Source organism: Girardinichthys multiradiatus, chromosome 15 (assembly GCF_021462225.1).
Source record: "Girardinichthys multiradiatus isolate DD_20200921_A chromosome 15, DD_fGirMul_XY1, whole genome shotgun sequence".
Lineage (NCBI taxonomy): Eukaryota > Metazoa > Chordata > Actinopteri > Cyprinodontiformes > Goodeidae > Girardinichthys > Girardinichthys multiradiatus.
Window position 1 is genome coordinate 11,519,557 of NC_061808.1, and position 21,072 is coordinate 11,540,628.

General features: G+C 41.8%; 1 protein-coding gene across 3 annotated transcripts in view; it reads left to right on the top strand.

Moving 5' to 3' along the window:
* The window catches only part of fut8b (fucosyltransferase 8b (alpha (1,6) fucosyltransferase)), a 137,367-nt gene that overhangs the window by 82,392 nt on the left and 33,903 nt on the right, over positions 1–21,072 (top strand). For all 3 annotated transcript variants that reach the window (XM_047388017.1, XM_047388016.1, XM_047388018.1), the window contains 3 exons: positions 9,306–9,424; positions 10,822–10,984; positions 16,843–16,957. In XM_047388017.1, coding sequence (XP_047243973.1) covers positions 9,306–9,424; positions 10,822–10,984; positions 16,843–16,957 — 397 coding nt within the window. The remainder of the gene's footprint in view (positions 1–9,305; positions 9,425–10,821; positions 10,985–16,842; positions 16,958–21,072) is intronic.

Below are 21,072 nucleotides of genomic sequence, written 5' to 3' on the forward strand. Positions count from 1 at the left end.
ATACTTTCGCAAGACACTGTATTTCGAAATGGGTATATTTTTCAAGGGCAGTATTTGTGTTTGCAGTCACAGCTGAACAGTTACCTAAAAACAGTTGCAGCTGGACACTAGTGGCCTTTATTTTTTATTTATGTTTTTTCGAAAATAGTTAGACAGGAAATGGGTGGAGAGAGGGGAAAGGCATGCAGCACAGGTCTCAGGAGTCAGGACAGCTGCGTTGGGGACTGAAGCCCCCGTATATGGGTCGCAAGCTCTGCTGCTACGCCACCCGCTGCTCCCCAGAAGTTATGGTTGTTTATCATCACTTTGTTATCACAATAATACTAGTCCATATCACCCACCTCTAACCTTAACATTGCTTAAGATGTTGTTCTGGGTTCATTTGTGACGTTCTGGATGAGTCCTGGATTTAGTCTTGGACTAATTCTGGTAGGCCGGCCACTCCTGATTTATTTTCTCCTGTTGTGGATGATGGCTCTTACCTTTTTTCACTGGAGTCCCAAAGCCTTAGAGATTGTTTTGCAACCCGTTTCCATAGTGATAGATTTCAGTGACTTTGTTACTCTTCTGTTCTTGGATTTCTTTATATCAGGATATAATGTGTTGCTTTTGGAGAACTTTTAGCCTACAACATGTTGTCAGCTGTTCTTTTAGAGGGATTTGCTGATTTTAGAGATCTGGCAATAAATGTGGATAGTGATATTGAACTCAGTTTACCAAAAAGTGAGGTTAACTGGATCAGTTAATTCATGATTTAACAACAGGAGCAAATAGTTTTTCACATAAGACCAAGTTGGGTTTGGATAGCTTAATGATGCAATAATCATTTGAAATATTTTTGTATTTACTGTTTTATTTTGTCTAATAATAAAATGTATTTGATGATCTGAAACATTTAAGTGTGATTAAATAAGTTTTTATCATCCTACCTAAGGAAGTCCTCGTGGACAATTCTAAATTGAATTGTCATATCCAGTTAATCAGCATCCATCAACGCTTGGATTGAAATTAAATTCACCTGGCTGACCTACAGATGCAGTCCAATGAATCAGGCCACTCTTGAGTGATGTGAGTGACAGGCGGTGTGCCAACCCACCAATCACCCGACAGCATTAATGAGAGGTGAGCATAAGGTCGAGTTGCTCGGTCTGTCTGGCTCCGCCCTCTCTGCAGCTGTCAGTCACCTCAGGCACAGAGCCACTGCTCCCATGGAGACAATGACACGTGCCAGCCTGATGGTACGATACCAGAGGGACCAAGGGGGTAAGAGTGACAGCTCGGGTGAGTGATGAGGACCAGATCGATGTCCCCATTTTCCACACTCCCTTGGCATGCCAACAGAGGTGCTGCAAGGAGGGAAGGTTGGAAGGAAGGAGGGGGACAATGCAGAGGAGGAATGGAGAATCGAGAGAATGATGGATGGTGTAAGGACCTCACTAAGTAAAGAGCAGCAAGGAGAAAATGAAAAATGACGTCTGAGGGGATGAGAGGAGGTTGCAGAGACCACAGTCATTGCCCTAATCGGTTTTATTTGTTATTTCAGCTTACCTTAGGGCCAACAGAATGTTTTCTGTTGTGCAATAATGTCAGAAACAAGGCGGTAAAAGAGATTTATGCATTGCATAGCACTGTTACAGTCCACGCAGATCTCTAAACCCGTGTAATGTGTTGTGCGAGTTAAAACGGATGCAAGGAATTATTTGCACACACAGTACAATGTGACCCATATTTATGTACACTGAAATAGAGAAAAGTGCATCTCTAACGAATTGTTTTTACATGCTTCAGTGGAATCGTCTTCTAATGTTGTAGGTTTTTGACCATTAGACCTCAATTACTCTCCTTATGTGTCCCTTTGTGTTTCTCAGTTCATTCTGTCTGTAGTTGTTTGCAAAATCTAAACTTTCTGAATACATTTGCCTAATTTGGATCCCTGTCTTTCAAGTCAAATAGGAATGTAAATTTAAACCATGAAAGACTCATTTGTATAGCTTAGTGTTGTGAGGTCAATGTCATCTCAAGTATAGGATGGAGCAAGGATGGGACCCGCGCAGCCTGAGAAAGCAGATGCTGGCGCCACTTCAGAACGTGAACTCCAATCACGTGCTCAGGCACACATAAGCCTTATTGTTAGGACTGTCTGTTGTCAGAACATCTCTGTCAAGTAGAGCTCAGAGCAGAGCTTGTGAGCAGAAGAGGTACAGAACATGAGGCAGGAATGTTATATACAGAATCAGTTTACTTGGAATTTTACTGTTGAATCCATGAACAGAAGAGCAAGGAAAAGAAACTGAGATTGATTTGACACATGATAAGTTCAAACAAAAAGTGTATCAGTGTAGTGAAGTAAAACAAAGACACTGTTCTTCGGGTCTTCAAAACAGAGTTTTCATAATGTTGCCAGATTTTTCCACCCATTTGTCCAGCTGCTATTCACAGTGTATCCTAACACTGCACTGGCTGCAACAAAAGGATATTTACATACAGCTAAAATGAACGATCCATAATTTGTACGGCATTTTACAGAATGCACATAGAGATCAATATGCAATGGTTTCCTCTTGGAATAAGAATTACAGATATAGAGACGAAAACATCTCCAAGTTGTGCATATACCAAGTGCTGGGAACCTAATAAAAGTTTAAATTTGTTTAAAAGAGTAGTTTAAATGCAAAATGCATAAAAATGTTACGATGCAGGGATGCACCTGTTGGCTGTATAGAAGCACACTCCTAACTGCACATTGACCACTGCTGGGAGATCAAGGGAAATTGTTAGTTTTTCAAACTGCAGTTCAAATGCAAAATTGAGACCTCTGCATGGATGTACTTTTTAAATACAGGTTGTGGAGAGGCACACACTTCCAAATTGTACGTAGATTGGTGTGAGAAGAGACTGAGGGAAGATGTGAGAATTTAATGCCATAGCTAAAATGCAAAGTTCATCACAATGTAACCATGCATGGATCTACCCATCAAAACACAGGCTAGTTGGTTCTTTGTATAAAGACAAGGAGTGTCCATGTAGCCTTCTTTCATCTAAACCCCAGAGAATGCTTTAAATCTCCAGCCATATGTATGACTTTTAAGGTCAGCACATACGTTTCCTTTTGAAGTCAGTCAGAGTATTTTAAGTCTTTCTACAGGAATATGGGTGCATTATTGCAAAGCAGGGCCCCACTGTTCAAACTTAGTCCCCCGGCTCTGATCACCTGTGAATTCTGTGAACCCTGGGTGTAGGGGTGAGAGCCAGGGGCTTCGCCAGCTAAGCCCAGATGAAATATTTGAACCTTACATGCTTCCCAAGACAGTGCTTAGAGGTTGCACGGCCTCATCATCCCACTGTTTTCTGAGCACGTCTTTTATTCCCCTATATCCCTCCGCATATTTGCGTTCTGCTTCTCCTAACTCAGAGATTTATTTTCATCTTTTCTCTTACCTGTGTTATTTTATTTAGATGTTGTTGAATCCAGCTGCCTTGTCTAATTTCTCCTTCAGGTTCAGCTATGTTTTTCTTTGGTGTTCTGTTTGCCTTTTCTGCTGGATGTGTATCTGTTGGTTTTGATTCAGCTCAGTGTTTGGGTATATTTCACATTGACATACCTTGGTCTGGATGACTTTTCCATAACTGGATCTATAACAAGTCCACTGGCAATTTGTATTCTAGATAACCATTATATATGATGTTCCCACTAATTAGCCTGTGCCTCTAAGGTCTATTTCTTCTGCCTTGTTCAAGAAGATATCAAGTTGTTTTATGTCACCATTTTAGCAGCACTTAAAACCCCTGAGAAATAAATGTTACTTTTTACATTGCGGTGTAACCAGCATGTTAAGGTGTGGCCCATGGGGAAATCAGCTGAATATGGTACAAAAGATAATAGAGCATAGGAAATGTTACAGGGCTTTTATTTCAATAATCCGTATCAGGGTCATGTAGTGGACAAACTATAGATTTAGTAATGAAAAGAAATCTGAATCCAGTTAGGACAAATATTACTTACTCACTTACTTGCTCTATTTATTTATAAAGCACTTTAAAACGACCACAGCTGCAACAATTGCTGCACATGTAATATCAAGAACCATTTAAAACAAAAACACTGAAAAGAACAATAAGAACAAACTGTTGCAAAAAACAACAACTTTAAAATCAATTTAAAAAAAGAGTAGACAAAGGCCAAGGATTATTCCTGGAATGTAAGAAAAAATGTGGATTATTGTACATCACTGGTTTACATAATATCTTTGTAAAATATTCTGCCCTTTTTGCCACAGCTTTGGATCTCCTTGATATAGATTGCTCGGTTAGTAGTCAGTGAAGTGGGAGGCAAGGGCTTCTGAGGGACCAGACTCGCACACTGAAGGGGGAGTTTTGTGGCAAGAGGGACCATTGCAACTTTAAAAGTCTCATCTATAAGCCTGCAGGCGACTGATGTTCTTTACTGCTGGAGCAAATTGAGTGTGCATGCCTTGATGATTCATTATGTCTAAGGCACAAGGGTATTTGCACATACAATGCTAAAATAAACCAGCACATTTTATACCATGTTAGTGACATTTTGTTCCCTCTTGACTGATATAAACCTGGTACTTTAAGCATGTCAAAGTGCTCATTTTTGTTTCCAGTGCATGTGTGTCGTAGTCTTTCATGGGTAACTAACGAAACTGTAAAATGCAAATTCAAATTTGCGTTTATCAGCCAGAAATAATTTACTAAACGCTTAAAATATTGCAACAGTCCCACAGATAAATTTAGATATATGCAAATGAAAATAGTTTATTACTGTACATTAGGTTAATTGACCTGAATGTCTGTCCAAAAAACCTTTCAGCAATAATAAAAATCTGCTTTCTGCATTTGTAAATTTGGTGACTGTGACATGATGTTGTTTATCACAGGTTTCCGCCATGTGGCCCACCCACTCACCATACTCGGGTTATAGAGCAGTGATTTTTAACAGCATCGCTGATAAAAGTAGTTTCCCTGTTTGTTTTAGTATTATGATTATGATAAAGGACCAATTGAAATGGCATTGCACTCATGTAAGGACTGAGTCTTAGCACGTGATTGTTAACATCTCATGGGTCGTGTTTAGTTTTTCAGGTTATGCCATGCCATATTTTCCTCTGTTGCAAAGACGTTAGATGTAATGAATCTCATCTACAAGCTTCCCTGTTTTTGGCCAGACTGTAGAGCTCTAGTCATGTATCTGAAAGGTTCAGCAGCAGCATATCCTGCTCTGGTATCTCTTACGTTTCAGTTTCAGAAGATTCCTGCAAACGTGCTCATGACTAATATGACAGCATGGACTAAAGAAGCTGATGAAATGGTCCTAAATTGTAAATCAGTTTATTGGGGAAAAAGTATATACTTGCAACCTTGGCAAACCAGTGGGCCCACTACCTGCAGGGGGAACCGTGAGGGACCGGTGCAAAGAGGATTGGGTGGCAGACGAAGGTGGAGACCTCAGCGGCCCGATCCCCGGATGCTTAGGCTGGCTCTAGGGACGTGGAATGTCACCTCGCTGGGGGGGAAGGAGCCTGAGCTTGTGCGGGAGGTCGAGAGATATCGACTAGAAATAGTCGGGCTCGCCTCCACGCACAGCATGGGCTCTGGAACCCATCTCCTTGAGAGGGGTTGGACTCGGTTCTACTCTGGAGTGGCCCACGGGGAGAGGCGGCGGGCTGGTGTGGGTTTGCTTGTTGCCCCCCAGCACAGCCGTCTCGTGTTGGGGTTTACCCCAGTGGATGAGAGGGTCGTATCCCTGCGCCTTCGGGTTGGGGTGAGGTCTCTGACTATCATTTCAGCCTACGGGCCGAGTGGCAGTGCAGAGTACCCGGCCTTCTTTGCGTCCCTGTCGGGGGTGCTGGATAGTGCCCCTCCCGGGGACTCCATTATTCTGGGGGACTTCAACGCCCACGTGGGGAACGACAGTGACACCTGGAGAGGCGTGATCGGGAGGAATGGCCTCCTCGATCTGAATCCGAGTGGTGTTTTGTTATTGGACTTCTGTGCTAGTCACGGATTGTCCATAACGAACACCATGTTCAAACATAAGGGTGTCCATCAGTGGACTTGGCACCAGGGCACCCTAGGCAGGAGGTCGATGATCGACTTTGTTGTCGTAACATCAGACCTTCGGCCGCATGTTTTGGACACTCGGGTGAAGAGAGGGGCTGAGCTGTCCACTGATCATCACCTGGTGGTGAGTTGGATCCGCTGGAGGAGGAGAAAGCCGGACAGACTTGGCAGGCCCAAGCGCATAGTGAGGGTCTGCTGGGAACGCCTGGCAGAGCCCTCGGCCAGGGATGTATTCAACTCCCACCTCCGGGAGTGCTTCGACCAGATCCCGGGGGATGTTGGAGACATAGAGTCCGAGTGTACCATGTTCTCCGCATCTATTGTCGATGCTGCTGCCCGTAGCTGTGGCCGTAAGGTCTGCGGTGCCTGTCGCGGCGGCAATCCCAGAACCCGGTGGTGGACACCGGCAGTAAGGGATGCTGTTAAGCTGAAGAAGGAGTCCTATCGGCTGTGGTTGGCTTGTGGGACTCCTGAGGCGGCTGACGGGTACCGTGAGGCCAAGCGTGCTGCGGCCCGGGCTGTGGCAGAGGCAAAAACTCGGGCCTGGGAGGAGTTCGGTGAGGCCATGGAGAAGGACTACCGGTTGGCCTCGAAGCGATTCTGGCAAACCGTCCGTCGCCTCAGGAGGGGGAAGCAGTGCTTCGCCAACACTGTTTATAGTGGGGGCGGGACACTGCTGACCTCGACTGAGGACATTATCGGGCGGAGGAAGGAGTACTTCGAGGATCTCCTCAATCCTGCCATCACGCATTCCGTGGTAGAAACAGAGGCTGGGGACTCGGGGTTGGACTCTTTCATCACCCAGGCTGAAGTCACCGAGGTGGTTAAAAAGCTCCGCGGTGGCAAGGCTTTGGGGGTGGATGAGATCCGCCCTGAGTACCTCAAGTCTCTGGATGTTGTAGGGCTGTCATGGTTGACACGTCTCTTCAACATTGCGTGGCGGTCGGGGACAGTGCCTCTGGACTGGCAGACTGGGGTGGTGGTCCCCCGGAGGGTGTGTTCCAACTACAGGGGGATCACTCTCCTCAGCCTCCCTGGTAAGGCCTACGCCAGGGTATTGGAGAGGAGAGTCCGACCGATAGTCGAACCTCGGCTTCAGGAGGAGCAGTGTGGTTTTCATCCCAGCCGTGGTACACTGGACCAGCTCTATACCCTCTACAGGGTGCTCGAGGGTTCATGGGAGTTTGCCCAACCGGTTCACATGTGTTTTGTGGACCTGGAGAAGGCATTCGACTGTGTCCCTCGTGATGCCCTGTGGGGGGTGCTCCAGGAGTATGGAATCGGGGGCCCTTTACTAGGGGCCATTCGGTCCCTAGTTTGGTCCGCATTGCCGGCACTAAGTCGGACCTGTTCCCAGTGCATGTTGGACTCCGGCAGGGCTGCCCTTTGTCACCGGTCCTGTTCATAACTTTTATGGACAGGATTTCTAGACGCAGCCAAGGGCCGGAGGGGGTCGGGTTTGGGGACCAGTGGATTTCGTCTCTTCTTTTTGCAGATGACGTGGTCCTGCTGGCCCCCTCTAGCCAAGACCTACAGCATGCGCTGTGGCGGTTCGCAGCCGAGTGTGAAGCGGCTGGGATGAGGATCAGCTCCTCCAAGTCCGAGGCCATGGTACTCGACCGGAAAAGGGTGGCTTGTCCTCTTCAGGTTGGAGGGGAGTTCCTGACTCAAGTGGAGGAGTTTAAGTATCTCGGGGTCTTGTTCACGAGTGAGGGAAGAATGGAGCGGGAGATCGACAGACGGATCGGTGCGGCTGCCACAGTAATGGGGGCGCTGTGCCGGTCCGTTGTGGTGAAGAGAGAGCTGAGCCGAAAAGCAAAGCTCTCAATTTACTTGTCGGTCTACGTTCCTACCCTCACCTATGGCCATGAACTTTGGGTAATGACCGAAAGAACGAGATCTCGGATACAAGCGGCTGAAATGAGCTTCCTCCGTAGGGTGGCCGGGCACTCCCTTAGAGATAGGGTGAGGAGCTCGGCCATCCGGGAGGGGCTCGGAGTAGAGCCGCTGCTCCTCCACATCGAGTTGAGGTACATCGAGCCAGTTGGTTTGTCATTTGGTTGTTTGATTTTCAGTTTATATTTTGGTTGTTTGGTTTTGTTTGGTTGCTTGCCTTGTTTAGCTGATTGTTTGCTTGGCTGTCAAATCGTGTCTTGGTCGTTTGGTTAATTGTTTGATTGGGGGGTCGGCTGCTTGCTTAGTTTTTTCGGTTGTTTGTTTAATGGTTTGATTTGTTGTGTGTTTGGTTTCTTGGTTAATTGGTTGGTTGGTTTTAGTCTGTGTACAAACACAACTTCACTGGGGAAGCCAGTATTTTAGCTGTTGTGTTTGGGATCAACTAGGTCTAAACGTAAGTTTTGTGCACTGGTTTTTTTAGATGTTCTGGTTAGCATTAAAAGCAAACTATCATGAAATTGGGCATATTAAAATGTAACTATCATAAAAATTAGAGCCTGTCGATTTCTTTGTAAGTTAGCAGGCTTAAAAAACAAGCATATCAAATACTGACTTCCTCCACTTTAAGTGTAGTTATCACTCCTGTAGAACTATTTGATAAAAAAAGGCTAAATTTTGTTAATGTTCATTTAACATCACAAACATATCAGGTGCTCATTTGCCATTCATTGAGTCAAAACAGAAAAAAACTTTCGGTTCACAGGATATTCAGCAGGTGCTCAGGACATAGTTCTTGGAGGAATTTTGAAGAAGATGATAGGATGAATCCAACAAACATGGATTGATTCAGTTTGTATTCTGAGCACAATCTTAAGCTCAAAATTAATACACTGGGGCACAACTCTGGGGGTCTGCACTTTGGCGTTGTTGCAAATTACATTCGTAGAAGTTTCCGTGGTGAGCACTCAGAGATGCAAGCCTCCACAGCTCAGTTTTCTCAGCAACTTTTAAATTGAAAGATGAGACCAGAGTCACCCAAGCAAGAGACGGCTCGAATCAGACAAACCACAGGATATTCTTACTGCTTCGCCAACCTCCTGAGTCACAACTGACAATTACAAGAAACTAGTCTGCTAGTTGATGCCTTGCAGAATCCATCTAGAGTTATTCAGAGAATAACTGAACATATATAAAAAAATATTATTTTGTTATTCCATCACTGTATTAGCCTATCAAATTCAGAAATGTTGTTTTTTGACACATTTCTACCTTCTCTTCCTACTATTAGTGTACTAATGTATCCGATGTCTTTTTGTGCCTTCTAGGATACCAGAGGGTCAGGCAGAAGCTGGTTCATTGGCAGCTGGAAAGCTGCGCTCCCTGGAGGACCAGCTAACCAGAGCCAAACAGAAGATTCACAGCTTCCAGAAACTCACTGGAGATGGTAAATGGCAGGGCCCTATGCATTCTGGAAAAGTTTGGAATTAGATTAGAATTTTGCAGGTTTGGATTAATGTGAGGAAAGAAAATAGGGTATGGAAAATATTTATTCCATGGTCTCAAATTTCCATCCATCCATCCATCCATCCATCCATCCATCCACTATCTTACTTCTTTTTTTAATTTCCTCTTTTACCCACTCGATTGTCTGCCTGTTTATCCCTTTCTGTAGTATTTGCTGGTTCCATTTGAAAGTCTGACAATAATAATAATATATGTCATAAATTCACACCGAAGTATTTTATTTACACTTTAAACATGAGCTGAAGAGAACTGAAAACTCTAGAAATTTGTGTGTAGAGCAGTGTGGAATAATGAAAAATGCATTGGAATCTTAAAATAGGCTCACCAAAAGGGTTGCAAGACAGGGTTTGGCATAGCATCTTGAAAAGTTAGAACATATTGAGCATATTTAAAGTGTGTTGGTTGCCGATATATATCTAGATGTGGTGTGAAACCACTAAGCCGCTTGTGTGAGCTTTTGCCTGCAGGGATGATGACTGTCCAGGCCAGTGTTAAACCTGCAGCCTGGCGATGATGATGGCCGAGCCACGTCCTCAATGGGGCAGGTTTATATGTGTGTACTTGCTACTCTAAGCAGTGGTCAAAGGGGTAGGAAAGCTGTCAGGTGAATGGGGAAAATGTGTGAATGAAGTGGGAGCAGTGTGAATCTCCCTGCTGGCAAAATGAGAGAGTGAGGGAGAAGAAAAGAGACGGAGAGAAAATAAAAAAGGACATGTGAGCGTAGAGGGCACCGGAGGGTCAGTTTTTCCATCATGCTGCAGGGAGAAAAAAGGCTAAAAATACCCTCCAGCTTTTTCCACAAGCGAGCGGGTAAAGTGAGGAGAGAGTCTCAGATAGGAAGTTAAGAAAAGAGCTTTAGCATCTTCAACACCACCTCCGACTCCTCCTGCTTGAGGCAGTTCTTTTCTTCGCTCTCTTCTTTTCCGTTCTGTTTCTCACAACAGAAACTGGAACAGGCACATGCAGTATCCACGTTGCCTGCTCCACATTGTTTGGGTTCGAAAGGGGTATAAAGTTCATGTGTGTGAAAAGCATTAGAGAGATGACGCACAAAAACAGTGATCAAGTGTTTCCTAATGAGGTCAAAGTAACACTATGGGACAGAGTTAGAAAGAAGAAAACATTTTATGGTTCCTACGGCACATTTTATAGCAAGAGGTTATTTATTCACAATGTTCGGAATCTCTTGAGAACGTCTCTTATTTCTTCATGGAGTCTTCCTTTGAGTCTGCGTTATTTGGTTCTTTGTCTTAGATCATACGTGCCCCTACAAAGGGTTATAATAACCCACCATTCTCTGCTGCCCCCTCCCTATAGCCCCCGGCCCCACTCAGGAGGAGCTGAGGAGAAAGGTGGAGAATGGTATCAAGGAGTTCTGGTACTTTGTGCGCAGCGAGGTGAAGAAACTATCCAATGTGGAGCCCAGCGAGAGGCAGAAATATGCTGACACACTCCTGCAGGACCTGGGACATCAGGAGAGGTGAGCATATGCAGCAGCCTCTAAAATTAGGGAAGTCAACATTCTTTGCTGCTTTTTTGCTTAGTTTGAACCCAGATTTTCATATAGTTCAATCAAGCAATAAATAATACTTTATGCATACCTTGAATGAAGTTTTTTATTCCCCAATTTGTTGGTTTTGTGTTGTTTTTTTCCTAAATTTGTATGATTGAAAGCATTAATGGGACAATCAACCAAGAGGCCTGTGGTATCTCTGGAGCAGCTGTAGAGATATCTCAGGTAGAAAAAAATCTGTTAACAGAGGTACTTGTTCTGTTAACAGATTTTTAATCACGCATTCCACATATCTTTTGAAAGAGGGCCAAAAAGACGGGCAAAAATAAAGGAACCCCAATGTGGAACACAGTAGTAGCAGCATTATGCTATTGGGAGGCTTTTCTTCAGCAGCCACGGGGAAGCTGATCAGAGTTGATGAGAAGATTGAAGCAGCTAAATACACAGCAGTACCGGAAGGAAACCTGTCTGAGACTCAAACAGACATGGACAAGAGTGAAGGCTCAACTTCCATCACAAACGCAACACTAAACATACATCTAACAATCTTGGCAAAAGCTTGAAAATTGTTGGTCACGGACGACCTTAACCTAATCCGAATGACCTTGAATGGGTAAAAATGTATAAATGTATGTATTTGTAGAGGTGCAAAGCTGGTAGAGATATAATACAAAAGACTTGCAGTTCTAATTGCAGCAAATGATGATTCCATAAACTGACACAAAAAATCAAAATAAAATGCATCGAAAAGGCATTTTATAAAGCTGATTCATCCTTCCTAGAGGTATTGTTTTGCTATTAAATATGTCAGGGTCTTTTGATAAGGTGGTTTAAGGACTATGCAATGGGATAACCATTGTAAAGAATGTATTTAGTGTAAACATGGGATAGATATGATTGAAAACTATTTGGTCTACTTATGGCTGAAAGTAACAAAAGAAAAGCCATCACGAGAAAGTACTTAAAATAAGAACCACGAACTAGGGCTGTACAGTGTATCACAAATATATTGTCATCACAATATTTATATCACAAAGGACTGTCTGGAGTGCAATAATTGTTGGCTATTACATTCCAAGTGTTATTAACTTGCATTTTACATGCTAATGTAATATTTAGCCAGCTGCAAAGAGAAAATATGTGGATATAGCCCTGCCTTTTCATAGGAGCAATGAATTATTTATCTTTAATAGTACACTGAATGATAAAATGACAAGTATTTTTATCTGAAATCTTGTTTTCCTCCTGCAGACAAGTTAGTAATCACCAGATGCTTGTAGTTTTTCTCTGTTTTTTAAGCAAAATATTTAAACTTTTAAACCAAAAAACGACCATCTTGAACACCGGTCTTGATCATTTTTGTTTATCTTAAAGACAAAAAAAACCACATTCATATGATAAAGACCATCAACCATGAGTATCATCCCTCTTGTCTGTTTGGACTTGATCTGGATCCTGGAAGCCTCATGACTGTAAAGCAGCATGTGCTCCTTTCAGAGTAACAAAGGGAAAGGTTCCTGAGCACACCCTCTGAGTCACCTAAAGTCAGCTGCCTGAGGAAAAATATGTGTCATATTCTTAGAATTAATTCTTCCTGAGGCAGTTTACGGGACCTTTTGTCTCAGGCATCCCTGTCTAAGTAGCTTTCCAAAGAAAGATTAACCACATACATTAACCATATACATACAAATTAACAGATAAAACCAAGTATCCTTTTGCATTTACTTCCCATATTCTCTTTGATTAACTTCAATGTGGCTTAGATATAGACAAGGAAGACATCACAGATAGAGATAGGAGTGTGAAAAGCAATAAAAAGATCAAATGTGTATGCCTTTTGTCCTCTCCCCCCCCTGTCCTTGCCCAGTTTTCTCTCAAACCTGGAACACAGTTTTTCCATGTCCGTAAAAGTGCAGCGGAATCTAAGCAGAGAAATGCATCTGAGCTGTACAACTGAACCAATCGGGGTGTTAGAATGTCTTCCAAGTTGCACATACAAATGACCACAAACATTTATGCTTTCACACACAAACACATCAGCAGGACTTCAATCCTGTGTAGCTTTACTTTGTCTCGGAGCCAGATCCCACAGGGCCTGTTTGTTGATTCCTTCTTGCTCCGTTTTGTGGCCATCCAGGTGTGTGCCTTACTGCACTGGGCTTGTGATGGCTCCCCTGTGTGGAAAAATGTAGACCCATTCAACCTCCACCCACGAACACCATGCCTGCTGCTTCAGAATGTTACAATGAGTGATGATACAGTCTAAGTTAGCTTAGAAAGGCACTATTCACAATGCCGCACTGTTGAAATGAGACAACGCGTTCATCTGCTGTGTGTGTGTGTGTGTGTGTGTGTGTGTTCCTGTCTTGGCATCACAGTGAGAACCATTTTCCCGATTTCACCATCAAATTGAGGACCGTTTGTACCAAAGTGAGGACATTTTGCTGGTCCTCACGACCTATTTTGCTAACGGTTAGGTTTAGGACTAAGGTATGAATTGACTTTAGGTTAAGGTTAGGGTTAGGCGTGCACTGGTAATGGTTAGGTTTAGGGTTATTGTCAGGGTTAGGGCATAGAAAGGGTTGAAAATGACTGAAAATCAATGGGAGTCAACACATGGTCCTCACTACATATAGCAAAACAAGAGAGTGTGTGTGTGTGTGTGTGTGTGTGTGTGTGTGTGTGTGTGTGTGTGTGTGTGTGTGTGTGTGTGTGTGTGTGTGTGTGTGTGTGTGTTTGCATGGGCTACTGAATACATGTATAAGAGTTCTCAGTCGCACAGGATGTGACTGATTTGGGTCGAGAAGTGAGTAATAAATTAAGCTTGCATAAGTGTGTCTGAGTGTGTGATGTGTTTGCCCTTAGCTGCATATATCAGAAGTCTCGGGCATGTCTGAGAGTGGATGGTCACGACGTTAGGCAGTGTATGACATGTACCCGGATTTGCTGTCAGTGGGATGTAGATGGCAGACCTAATCCAAAATCAACCTCAAAATCCAGGGAGAAGCTGTTGTCAATCAGCATAGATACATAGGTTGTCTACAAACCTATAAATATCATAAAGGAATAGTCTTGAAATCTTTAAGGCCAGGAATGTATTGATTGCAGTCTTCTGAGCTGATTTTAAGGCCTCAGGACACATTAACTTATCAGAAGCTTACAAAGCCATGGCATTATTTGTTTTAAGGGCCACAATAATCTTTTTCCACTTTAAATTTTCTTTAGTTTAAGAAAGTAATACAACTTTTTACTTAAAGGTTCATCCTCTCTATGCTGGATTTCAGCAAATAGAAAAAATAGTAATCCTTACTAATCTAAAACAGTAAAGTTTTAACCTAATTTAATGTCAGACAATGAAAATCACAAGATTGTGTCTTTTTATATCGTGTATATAAACGTCTGGTTTAAAGGATTTTCTCACAAATTGTGGAGACACTCAGATACTTTTTTCCTGAAAACTTTGCTTTACACCCTGTTTCCATTTATTTGGTTCGGGTCTCCATTTGGTTCAGTTGATTGTTATGAAATGTGACAAATAAGGACCCCAGACCAAACCAGCATAATTCTATGTATTGCCCTGCTTTTAAATATTAGTTGTTTGTAGAGCTGCAAAAAATCGGAAAGATATGCAATGTTTGATGTTTGTGAATAAAAAATATGATTTATGGTAAAAAAACAAAAAAACAACTAACAAATACTTTCTTTTAATCCCAGTCCGCTTTAGGTTTATGGCAGTCGCAGACTTCAGATAGTGAGTGGCATGGCATTTATATAATTGGCTCATATTTATAACAATCCAAGCAGTTCTTGCCAATGTTTGATATTGTGCACGCTGATATTGTTATGCCGATACATTTGCAATATATTGTGCATACCAAGTTTCTTACAGCAGGACATGTATAAGTTATAGAAAATTATTTTGTTCTGAAAATTAAAGGCAGTAAAACATTATATTTCAGGTTTCTGACTAGATACTTTTTTGTACTCAGTTTTCATGCCTTACATCCCTGTAACTAAGTGCACTGAATGTCTCTTTTCAGTTCACGTAGTCTAGCAAATAAAGGAACGTTTCCCTATCATGGCTTACGTGAAAAATGTGCTTGTAAAAAAAGCAGTGCAACCTTTTGGGTAAGCTCTTCATTCTGCTGCAACACTAAAGCATGGTATTTCCCCCCATGCGGTATAAGCGTAAGTCTTTTTCCCTCAGTTGTTGTCAGGTTCAGAGAACAGCAACCAGCAGAGCGTACTACTTGCAAAGGTAGACCGTTGTTCTTGTGGTTTTATTCAGACAGAGGCTGTACTGTACTTATTGTGAGAAAACAAAGTTGGAAGTCATTGCAACTTTATGCCAGAGTGATTATTTCTGTTAAATAATGATCCATAAAATGTCACGGTCTTGCTGTATTATTTGTATCACAAAGTGGCACTCTGGATTTAATAAAACTTTTCATTCCCATTTCAGTAAGATTTGAGAAGCAGCTGCTGCAGATAAGCTGGTTTTCCAGCTTTAAAGCCGTATAGTTTTTTTAAAAACAGCATAAAAACTCATACCGTGTTCATTTTTATTAGTTAATAATAAGACACCAGTAAATGTAATGATGTTTCCCTGCAGAGACACAGCCCTCTGCTGGTAATTACCTTTTTTTCTTTTAAACTAGCCTTCCTAAGGCATCACCAGGGTACAGTGTTTGGGCACTGGGTGATTAAACACCCATGAGAGCCCAGAGCTGTGATCAGCTATCACCTTCATTCATACAAGAATTCTGTTTGCAGAAATTGAGATTTAAAATAAAATCCATCAACAAAGCAGCTTCACATGGCTGTTTTCATATCGATACATAAACAGATGGTAACACCTGCCTCAGTGACTGCTGTATCTGTTTCTGAAGTGCGATTTCACAGTTTGTATTTGCATTTTTTTTTATTCTACACCAACACAAAAACTACTCACAAAATAAATAGATAAACAGATGCTCAAATAAACGCCAAGCTTGGTAAACAAACCTGTATGTGTTTGCAGCGATGGAGCGCACTCATGCCAAGGCTATTATGTAAGCCACAGTATTTATTAGTAATTTTGTTTATATGCACAACACAGTTGCATTTAACTTTTCAGCTTCTCTTTAACCTCACTGCTACCTAAACTATTACCCTCAAGCAGTCCCCCCCCCCCCCCCCCCCTTGCTATGCACCATCTGGTAACTGGTAGCAAGCAGCTGTATTCTGTCTTTCTTTCTTCGAATTTTCTGTAAGCCCACACAGTTGGCTGTAGCCTGAAAGTTAAACCAGTACTGGTGCTTAAACTCACAGTCATAGAGCAGGATGTTGTTGACATTTCCAGAATTAAAGGCCATACACTTTTTTCTCTTTATGATTGTACAGTTGTATCTTAGAAGATGCAGCAAAAAAATGCTGAAAGGAAAACTGCTATTCGTTTGCCCATTTTAAAGTATAATTAATGTTATAGCCTTTGCACATATTTATAATAATATTTAACAGCAACAGCAATAATAATACTAAGAATAAAAATTATTATTCCATCTAATTTAAATTATTATTATTAGTATTATTAAAGAGCTAATAAAATGTAGATTGCAAATTGTTACTAAGTTACCTAAATAGGTTTGTTTTTATTTAAACCACTTCTTCTCCGTATAAATAAATAAATAAATATATATTTTGCACTGTGTGATCATCATGACTAGCACTAGAAGGTTAAACTGTTATACATAGAAATAATCTTTGTATCAAATGGTCATTGTTTATACTCAGGTGTTGGTATAAAAAGTGAAAACCTTTGAAAATGTGTGTGCTTGTGTCTGTAGATCCATCATGACAGACCTGTACTACCTCAGCCAGGCAGATGGAGTTGGCGAATGGAGAATGAAGGAGGCTAAAGACCTGTCAGATCTGGTCCAGAACAGAATCACCTACCTACAGGTATCTACAGACACACCTGCTGCACAGGCCAGCTGGCCCATATTCTCCTCATGCAGATACATTTAGATGGAGCTACATTGTTAGCATTTATCCGAGTGTCTGCCTCACACGGATAGTCACGCATATGCAAAATGTTTTTTTGCTCATTCACTATTCCTTGTCTCATTTGCACCATCTTTATCTGCCAGCGTCAGTTTCCACAAGTAGCAGGTAAAAAGAATAAAAGCACCCAGTTTCAGCAGTGGGATCTGACATGCAGGGTTCTTGTTATTTGTCAGCGTTTTAGAGTCAAACACACATAGACAGAGACACACACACACACACACACACACACACTCACCGCCAAAACACAGGCACATGCAGAGAGACACAATGACATATCTGCAGACATGCATATGCAGAAATGTCTGCAGTTTAAAGACAAACACATCACCCAGTCAGCCACGTTGTTGAATGTTAACACACACAAACACACACATACATATATAAAATATAGGATTCATCCCCTCACACCAGCAGCCTTGCCCCTCTTCCCTGGCTCTGTAGCCACAGGGTTTTCGAATGGGGCGGTGCGTTGCGGCAGCGGGTCCTGCAGCATTAATGAGCCGGTGTGTTTGATGAAGAGGACCCAGTCAGTCTGGCTGGGCGGAGACCGCACCACTAACAGCTGCTGTCACCACTGCTGAGGGATCACACTGCTCTACCAGCTGCCATCACTAATTCATCACACACAGCCTCATACACACACGGTTGTGCACAGATGGATTCACCCACACCTACGCAAGCAACTGTTATTGAAGTTGAGCCATAAGATTGATGCTCATGCTTAAATGCAAAGAGATAGCCTGTATATACACGTGTGTGTCTGGCTCTCTCATGTAGATCCATACATCTATATGTGCACACAGAGACAGACAGGCTCCTCCTTCATGTGCTGCTGTCGCTGCCACCTGCATCAGCTTCCACCTTCATTCCTGCCGTAACCAACTCCATCTGTCCACTCACATCATCCAGTAACCATGGCTCCTTCAGATGGAGCTCAGTTGTTGCTTTTTTCACTCTGATATTTATTACTGTCTTGTTTATTTTTCGCATCTTCATTGCCTTTGTGGTTATTTTCCCAGCAATAATTCATCACAGACAAAATGAGCCTGGCAACAAAAAGCCAAATCACAGCTTTGTTGTGACACAGTTCTCATGGGATCATGTCATAGTCAGAGCTTTGCCACTGCTTAGTCCAAAAAATACATGATGGCAAAAGTATTACAAGAATTGTTTGAAAAAAATAATTCAGTATTCACCAAAAGACAGGAGAAGGAAACATGTAATGTACATTGTTCCAATGCAATATGTCAGTCAGTCAGTCATTTTCTACCGCTTATTCCATAGTGGGTCGCGGGGGAGCTGGTGCCTATCTCCAGCAGTCTATGGGCAAGAGGCGGGGTACACCCTGGACAGGTCGCCAGTCCATCGCAGGGCAACACACAAACAACCAAGCACACACTCATACACACACCTAAGGGCAATTTAGAGTGACCAATTAACCTAACAGGCATGTCTTTGGACTGTGGGAGGAAGCCGGAGTACCCGGTGAGAACCCACGCATGCACGAGGAGAACATGCAAACTTCATGCAGAAAAACCCCTGACCAGGAATCAAACCCAGGACCTTCTTGGTGCAAGGCAACAGTGCTACCAACTGTGCCACCGTGCAGTTGAAACGCAATATGAAAATTAATTTTACTGTTTTCCAGGTTGGAAAAGTCTGAAGAAGTTTAATCAGAGGATGGAAGAATATTAGTATTTGAGGACTTTATTCTGTTTCTTTCATTTTCTAGTAGTTGTCCTTCCTTCTGTGCTTCCTTTCTACCTTACATTAATTTTTCCTAATTTACCCCCCTTGTCCTTCGTCATGTACTTTTTTTCTTTTAAACTTTTATCATTTTTATCCTCAGGGGAATACAGAGGACTGGGAACACTGGAATTTTTATCTGGAAAAGTATGGTATTTTTACTTGAAAAATGTATAGGAACCTTGTTACATACAATTAAAACAAATGCAGGCCTTTCCAGTTTTCAAGCCATATATATAGTGTAAATAAATTTTAATCGCAAAGTTTTTTTTTTCTCTACATAAAGAACAATTGGGGGGGGGGGGGGGGGGGGGGGGGGGTTAATATACTTAGAAAGAGATAACATCAGAATAATGGGAAACAATGTTTTGTCTTCTTGTTGTGAAATTGAGGGCATTTGGGTAAAATTACATGGTGTCTGATAACTGAATGATAACTTACTTTTTACTCCCCAAACACATCTTTTGTTAATTTTAACACCTTGTCTCTTTTTTCATGATGGCATTTTTCAATTGAGTCAGGCACCACCTTGGGATCTTAATTTGCCAAATCTCTAATAAACATTAAATAAAAGCCCTTGACCAACCAGTTATTGTTACATTTCTGCGGACAGTACGAAGTGCCATGCTCTGTTACGAAAACAGATTATTTCTGCCCTTCCTGTGTATTTGACATCCTGTCTAACTCATCTGCAGATTTACACAGCTTTTGTCCAAAAAGAACCAGGTGGGTTCAGCAGAGGGTTGTAGTGGACAAACCAAAACTACACACCTAGGCCGGCCCCGAGTGCTGGTGCTCAATTTCAGTAAACACACCATGCACTAAACTTGTAGAAATCCTACTAAAATTACTGTGATTCGGTGTAAATTGCTCTGAAAAACACTTACATATGTTTTTTCAAGTTGTTGCATTTGACCTTTTGTTTTTGTGCTTTTTTCAATGAAATTAATAGTTTTAATAGTTTAATAGTTTTTACATTTGTTTGGAAAATGATATACATCAACCTTCAGCTTATTAAGTATTATGTTTTTTATTTTTAGCCACAGTAGGTAACATTTTATAAATCCAAAAATTAGCCACTAAATGATCAAGGGAAAAATAGGCGTTAAACCTGGGCTTTTGGGCCTAATTGATGGTTTTTAAATAGCCCCAGAACTCATGAAAGCATGTCTACTTAAAAATAATACAATTTGTTTGCATTTCCTCTGTATTTAATACAGTCCACTCCACAAAACCTTAAAAAAGTTAGATGCGCAAATGTTGCACCACAGAAGTCCGACTACGTGAGCATGCGGCTGGTGATTGTTCTCACAGTGTCTCACCTCTATTGTCATGTGGTTATAAGAGGTGCAACCGAAACTGGAAATGAAGAAAAACGTTTTCTCCTTTAACAGCAGGACAGCCTTCTCCACAGAATTGGGCTGGAAAGATTTTATCCAGAATGAATTAATAAGGTGGTCTGAAACATTTCTGTCATCATTTATGAAAACAGTGAGTAGTTCTTTTGTTAGAGCTAATAAAATGAATACAAGGAGACAAAAAAGACTAGAAAATCTTAAGGTGAAGGTCTTTAAATAAAGTTTTTGCTTTGCTTTGTCTTAACTATATTTTTTGGTCAATTCATATCAGTGCAGATGAATTGGTAAATAGGACTCATGTCTCTTATTTATAAAATTACTTGGATTGATTTATTGGTACCTAAACTCTGACCGAGAACCTGAGAGAGTACCTGAGATGCATCAATGACCATACAGTTGATCTTCAGAATCAGCTTTATTGACCAAGACTGTGTGACAAACAAGGAATTTGACTTCAATTTCAAGCACTCATAGTGTACAGACATCAAATATCAACATATAAACTTAAGGAAATAAAATAAGAATAAAAGGAACAGTATGTATGTGTATATAAATCCATTTTTATATAAAAAGAAAAAACGAAAGGCGGGTTGTGGTAGTTCAAGTGGTAGTAGCTGACTACTCAGGCTTTAAAGTGTTCACTGTGTTCATCAGAGTGAAAGCCTGGGGGAAGAAACTGTCTCTGTGGTGGCTGGTTTTTGCAAATAGCGCTCTGTAGCATCAACCTAAAGGTAAAAGATCACTAAAAGATTAGTGATGGGAGGTAGTGTGGAAGGGGTTCTCCGGACGTCCATGTTTATCTCCACAGTCTTGAGCAGGTTAAGCTTAAAGGATTTTATGATCACAGACGTCAGGGTGACGGGTCTCTAGTGATTTAATCCTGGTATGGTGCATTTCTTGGCGACA